Source organism: Penaeus chinensis, chromosome 4 (genome assembly GCF_019202785.1).
Source record: "Penaeus chinensis breed Huanghai No. 1 chromosome 4, ASM1920278v2, whole genome shotgun sequence".
Lineage (NCBI taxonomy): Eukaryota > Metazoa > Arthropoda > Malacostraca > Decapoda > Penaeidae > Penaeus > Penaeus chinensis.
Window position 1 is genome coordinate 16,223,243 of NC_061822.1, and position 7,500 is coordinate 16,230,742.

At 36.4% G+C, this 7,500-nt stretch overlaps 1 protein-coding gene across 1 annotated transcript in view; it reads right to left on the minus strand.

Annotated features, from left to right (window-relative positions):
• Positions 1-2,636: 2,636 nt before the first annotated feature.
• Positions 2,637-7,500, minus strand: part of LOC125025211 (glutamate receptor ionotropic, delta-2-like) — an 8,364-nt gene continuing 3,500 nt past the window's right edge. The window contains exons 3-10 of the mRNA XM_047613185.1: positions 7,025-7,171; positions 5,987-6,077; positions 5,085-5,382; positions 4,575-4,789; positions 4,192-4,369; positions 3,552-3,651; positions 3,074-3,203; positions 2,637-2,723 (exon numbers count right to left, since the gene is read on the minus strand). Coding sequence (XP_047469141.1) covers positions 2,637-2,723; positions 3,074-3,203; positions 3,552-3,651; positions 4,192-4,369; positions 4,575-4,789; positions 5,085-5,382; positions 5,987-6,077; positions 7,025-7,171 — 1,246 coding nt within the window. The remainder of the gene's footprint in view (positions 2,724-3,073; positions 3,204-3,551; positions 3,652-4,191; positions 4,370-4,574; positions 4,790-5,084; positions 5,383-5,986; positions 6,078-7,024; positions 7,172-7,500) is intronic.

Genomic DNA, 7,500 nt, shown 5'->3' on the forward strand with positions numbered 1-7,500 from the left:
ACACACACACACACACACACACACACACACACACACTCACACTCACACTCACACTCACACTCACACTCATATTCACACTCACACTCACACTTACACTCACACTCACACTAACACTCACACTCACACTCACACACACACACACACACACACACACACACACACACACACACACACACACACACACACACACACACACACACACACACGGTCTCTCTCTCTCTCTCTCTCTCTCTCTCTATATATATATATATATATATATATATATATGTATATATATACATATATATATATATATATATATATATATAGAGAGAGAGAGAGAGAGAGAGAGAGGGAGAGATGGGGGGGAGAGAGAGAGACACCCGCGCGCGCACTCACCCTCACACACACCCACTAAAAAGGAGGTCCATTCCGTGAACTTTGGCATCTGTAGATTGCATATCGTACTCTTCGAAAGGTTCAAGTAGCGTTTATTTTAATTTACAGATCGCCTCTACAGTATAATGACTGGCCCGAGCTGGCCCTTTTCGCAGTACAAGAAGTTCTGATAACATTCGTGATCTTATAATTATTGTTACTGAATATTATATTTGCAATGAATATCAATTGTATTGATCAATATCATCATTGCAATCATTACTATCATTCTCACTGTCGTAGAAATTGTCGATATCAGCATCAATATTGTAATATTTGTTGATATTATTAACGTGGTTATTATCTTCCTCATAATCATTTCATTAATATTATAATATCATTATTAGTAGTAGTCATTATTAGTAGCACTATCATCATTAACTTTTTTCATGGTAATAATAGTATTCAACCGGCATTACAGTTTCATCATTGCTACTACTAACATAACACTTTTCATCATTATTATCATTTTTTTCATCACTGCCATTGGTATAATCACTGTCATTATCATCATGACTGCTGGTATCATTAGGTATAATGATACAGCTGATTGTTACTTATTTATTTGGTCCTTTTAATGTTATTTTACTGTCATGATTATCTTTATAATCTATTTTATTATCATCACTGTTTTTGTTGACATTATCATTACTGTCATTATCATCATTATTGTCATTGTTCTTATTATCTTGGTCACTGTCCTTTTTGTTATTCTTATTACTTTCATTCACATTATCAGTGACCTGTGTTCATATCATTAGCTTTGTTAGTTTTATTAATGTTATCTTTATTGTTATTATCATAGCATAATTCTTATCTCTTCATCATTACCATTACCGATATTATAATTATTTGTGTTAGTATCAGTATCATCGTCATAATTACCATAATAATATTAATACTTTCATAATCATTCCAATCGTTATTAAGACTATTTTTGCTGTTTTGTTATCATCATCGCCATCATCATTATCACCATCACCTTTCATATCGTGAACTACCGTTTTCATTGTCAGTTATGGAGTTAATGTCATTATTTGTACAGTTTGTAGTATGATATACTTTCACCCATTTCATTTAAGGTACTAAAAAATCTTATTGTGGGACGTAATATATTGTGCAATGATCAGTACAGATACGTGAAAAGACACAATACTATAAGAGTAATATACTCATATTAGCATGAATAACAAATAGTTATTCGTAGAATGATTATGTGCTAGGTCTCCTGAGCACTTTGCCATTGCTGTCTTTTTTCAGACGAGCAAAGCTTGGCGCTCATACTTTTGACTGGTCTTGCTACTTTTCTAGTGTGGAGATTATTCCTGTAACATTGAAACATTATTTCTATTTGCTGTCATTATTACTTTTCTAGCGTACAGATTATTTTTTGTAATATTGAAACATTACGAGTATTTTCATCTGCTATCAATATCACCATATATTTCTGACCAGTTTTACTACCTTTTTTTTTAGAGTGCAGAGTATTTCTGTGTCATTTAAACATTATTTTTATTTGTCGAATTTAATATATCATCATATACTCAGTTATACGTAATTAATGAAGTTTATATTATTTCTACGCTGAGTAAAGGTTCAATAAGTGTGTAATCTCTTCTGAGCAAATATAGATATTTTTGACAACGATATTAGTCGTGACTGTAATCTATTGTGCTGGTATTTTTCATGTAGTTTGTTTCTTAACTTAGAGTAGGAAAAAAAAAAACACAAATGGAGATGATACATAAACACATAAGAAATAGAATAAAAAGAACACCACTCGCCAGTGATAGGAAAATTACGTCTTCAGCTAACTTATCTACCTATCACATTTGAACGTTTCTGATCAGAATATATGATGGCATGCGCGTCCTAAGGTGTCTCAGACAAAACACTTCATAAATGCATTTTCGGGCAATTATTTCGGTCATGTCCCAAATATTACAGATGCATTTCCAGTAAAGAAGAAAAGAAAACAAATATCAAACTAAGTTTAACACTACATAAGGTTCACGTCTTCATCTTCGTCGCCTTTCGCTACACAACTTCCAAAAAGGAAAGCAATTTTACAACATATACATAAACAAATAAAACAGTTATATGAAAATTACAGGTAAGCTTACAGAAACACCCGGAACATTTATTCTGAATCCACTATTAGATTAGAAAAAAATATACACCATGTGCCAACAAATAAACAGTTACGAAATGTGCACGGTCTATTGTGTGACTTTAGCCAGTGCCAGCTCCACACAGAAAGTTATGAGCGACAGTGCCATTCCACAAGCCCACATGGCTAGCATTCCCTGAAAAATAAGAAGTTACATTATGTTTATGAAGATGGTTCTGTTAGTGTTGTTATCCATTTGTGACACTTCTGTTTTTTTGCAAATATAATAAGCATTGTTATAAATATTTTTATCTTTATAGTTGTCATTTTATTTTTCCTATTATCATAGTTATTGTTATTAGTAATAATATTCATTTTTTATCGCCATCGTAATCATTGTCAGCATTATTGTCTTTTTTATCACGCCGATAGACACACGTATAGGTCTATAAAACTCACACAGTGTGTATGCATGCGTGTATGTATTAACCGATATATATTCACAAACATATGATGTAATCTCTTTCCAAAGATAAGAAAACCTACCGAGACTGCAGTGAAAGAAAGTGGTTCCATCACAGTGATAGTGGACGGCATCTTTTCACAGACTGAAGCGTTAACTGTGCTTTGGCTCACCCAGTAGTCGAAGAGGCCAGCATATACAACTCTACGGATCCTACACATATAATTTGATTACATCTCCTTGACCTAAACACTTGACAAACGCGTTGTTGATGTTGGAAATGATATCAGAGAAAAATTGTATCTTGCAAAAGAAAGAGGCATGTTATGAATCTCATATGGATGACATTTCGGTATGGATAAGCAAAGTGAGGGTATAATGAAGATATAAATGCAGAAACTTTTCACTCTGGGCGAATCTAACGGAATGAAAATTGAAATATTTAACTTACGCAGTATAGGGAAAGATTTCATACCTGATTCATACTTATTTTTATCTCATCTATCCATTTATTTTTTAGAATCCATGCTGATGTTAACAATAAAATACCGAATAATTCACCTGTGATTAACAGCTTGGAGAATGGGAGTTCCTTTCTGCAGAACAATGCTGGTGGGTCCTGGCAAGAAAGTCTCTCGCGGGAGATAAAAATCACAGAGTCCTGTTTGGGGTTTTATACATATTAACTTTAATATGCCCTGTTACGAGGTGCAAAATTAATCACAGTTTACATATCAATGGATGCTCATAAATTGATAAATGATTGAATTAATATTTTTTTCATTTTGCTTGTAATTTTGTTTGTCTTTCTTTCTTGACCGCTTATTCTTACTATTTATCTTCTCTATTATTTGGTTGAAATTGTCCCTGTGTTGCTTTCTGTGTCTACTCATTCGCCTTTTTGCCTGTCTGACTTTTTCTCCGGTTCTCTCTCACTCTCTCTCTCTCTCTCTCTCTCTCTCTCTCTCTCTCTCTCTCTCTCTCTCTCTCTCTCTCTCTCTCTCTCTCTCTCTCTCTCTCTCTCTCTCTCTCTCTCTCTCTCTCTCTCTCTCTCTCTCTCTCTCTCTCTCTCTCTCTCTCTCTCTCTCTCTTTCCTCTTTCTCCCTCTCTCTCCCTCACTCCCTCCTTCTCTCTCACCCCCCCTCTCTCTCTCAGTTTCCCGTACGTGTGTTTATTAATCCATATACTTGTACACCCGTACCTGTTTTAGTGAAGTAATCTGACATACTTTGTTTTGCCGATATGTCAAGAGTCATCATCACGTGGTCGCCTTGTCGAGTCAGCTCCATTGGTTTATCCTCTTCTCCGTACTTGGAATAAACCCAGCGATTTTTCAGTCTTAGATCGGACAGCTCCTTGAATATTCCCGATTCTGCATGCTGTTCAAAGAGAAATAAAAAGATGATCTATCTATCAAAAAAAAAAAAAAAAAAAATGCCTCTTTCTCCGACGAAGTATAGATATATTAATTCAGTACTAGCTGATAAAAAATACGATAAAGTTTAAACCTTTCTACCTAAAATCACACATACTGATCCACACTAACCCTATCGCATTCGACAAATACACAAAAGAAATACTCACATCTAACATGTGCGTGAAAGCCGTAAAACGACTTGTTATGACCTTCACATCCGAGTCAATAACATCTCTTAGGCTCTGGATGGGCTGAGGAACTTGCCGAGCTGCCAAAAGGGACACCAGATTGCACGAGTAGGACCAAGCCATCACCATGGCAACCAGCATCCAGCTTCCCACCAGCAGCTTCTCCGCTCCACGGATGAATTTCATGGCCATGGCTGCAGTATTGTATTTAAGTATATAATTAATGTGTGTGTGTGTGTGTGTGTGTGTGTGTGTACGTGTGCGTGTGTGTGCGTGTGTATGTTTGTACATACATACATACACACACACACACACACACACATACACACACACACACACACATACACACACACACACATACACACACACACACACACACACACACACACACACACATATATATATATATACATAAATATATATATATATATATATATATATATACATATATATATAAATATATATGTACACAAACACACACACACGCACCTTGCTGCACGACGACGCCAAAGTAGATATAGAAGAACCCCGCCGCCCACGCCTCTCTCCTGCTGCCCTGAGGTCGGCTTCCTAACACCACCGTGGCCGCCCACACGCACAGCAACGCCCCTATGAGACACGCCCACACCAAGGGGCTCAGAGGATAGAGAAAGCCCATAGGATTCAGTTTCGGATGTCCTTTTCCGGCTAAGATCTTCATGTAGACGTACGAAAGGATGTCACCGAAGTCCACGACCTCTATGCGCTTCGGGATCATCTTCATACTCTCGAGGCCGATGTCCGCCACCTGGAATGGGTGATTATCGTGTCATTGTATGTCTCTCCTTCCCTCCATTCCCTCTTGTCTCTCTTTGTTCTTCTCTTTCTTTCGTTCCTGTTCCCTGTTTTTTCCTCCTCTCACTCTGTCATCCTCCATCTTCCTCTGTCTATACTCTCCGTTTCTCTTTCTCTACCTTTTTTCTTTCCTCCTCTATCTCGATTTCTCTCCTTCTCCGTCTCTCAACCCACCCTTTCTCTTCTCACCCTTGTAATTCTCTCTATTTCTTTCCCTTTCCATATACTTCCTCTGTCATCTTACTCTCCCTTCCTTTTCCTACTCTTACCATTCTATCTTTCTTCCTCTATTTATCTTCTTCATTTTCCTAGCCACCATCCCTCCTCCTGCCCTTCCAATTCTCTCTGTTTCTATTTTCTTCCCCACTTTCTCCCTCTCCCTACTCACCTTTCATCTTCTTACTCTTCCAATGCTCTCTTTCTCTCTCTCTTCCCCACTTTATCTCTCTTCCGCCGCTGAAACGTTACGCTCTTATCTTATCCCTCTCACTTCCCGTCCTCCCCTTTCCTACTTATCGAGTTTTCTCTTTCTCTCCCCCCTTTTCTCTCTTCATTACCTTCTCGCTGACTTGGCCCACAATGCCAGTCCAAGTTCCGTTTGGCAGTTGCGACCCGATGCCTCGATCTGGTGGCATTATGAGCGTGTATCTGAAAGTATGCGGTAACGGCTAAGGTCCTCGAAAGATCAAAGTCAAAGTCTGAGTATGTTGATTATTATTATCATTAATGTATTTTTGGTATGTTTGATTTATTTGGAATCGTTTTTTTTTTTTTGGTCATTTAGTTTGTTGTATGTATACCTTTATCACGTTTTATTCATCATATGATTATTATTATTTTTCTATTATTTTTTTTTTCTTTTTGGTTTTGAATCAGTGATCGGTAAAATTTTGAGATTTGGGTCTATCTATGTTTTATAGCATTTTCAAAAGGAATTTAATCTCTATTGGACTTTGTATAGAGATCATAATCAATTTCATTGCTAGTAGTCCTTATTGGATTGTTTCTTTCCCTGGAATTAAGATAATGGCAAGATGGTAATGGTAAGAAAAATAAACGAACACAGTAGCGAAATAGAAAAAGTTTTTTTTTTTCTTTTTCTTTTTTCTTTTTTACTTAGTCCACTGTAATATTTTGAACATCTTATGATTATATTTTCATCTCGTGACTGAGATGGATAAGAAAGTCAGCAAACAAGTCTCCATATGGAACAAAATCGTGAGATGAAATAAACTTTCACGAAAGATAAATATACAAGATAAAAGTAAAATTAATAAGTAAAGTCAAAAAAATAAACTGAATTATCAAATCTAATTCATGTCAATTAAACACGATACTGAAAAATGGAAACACAAGTTACGTAAAGAAAATCAATGTTATCGTTATGAACATGCAACATTTTCGATCGGATTCCGGAAGCCCCAGTAATCACGGCTCATTAAGAACATAGATCCATATTAATAACCATCACGTTTGATTATACACCCCCCCCCACCCCCACCCCACCCCAACACAATTACATTCGTCAAGCTTCATAAAATTCCGTAGTCGCGTTTCCAATATGGACGAAATAATGAAGGATTTATTATGCTTACGAGAAGTTCATGGAACTGGCCATATATTCGAGAAGGTTCCCCAGGGGCCCCTCCACTCTTAGACCCCCGGGGCTGGCCGGGTCCTGCAGCACCGTGGCGTACTTGCCTGTCCTGGAGGTGACCACTAAATCCACAGGTTCTGGAAATCTGAGGGTTAACTATATTGTATGCATATATACAATAAAGCATACACACACGCACACACACATATCTATATCTATATATATCCATCTATGTATGTATATGTATATGTATATATATATATATCTTTATCTATCTATCTATCTATCTATCTATCTATCTATCTATCTATCTATCTATCTATCTATCTATCTATCTATCTATATATATATGCACAGACACACATAAATAATAATAACGATAATAATAATGATAATAAGATTATCATTATAATTGTTATCATATATCCGAGGGAGAGGTTATAAAAGGAAGCTGGGAGGGGAGCGGGAAGAAAG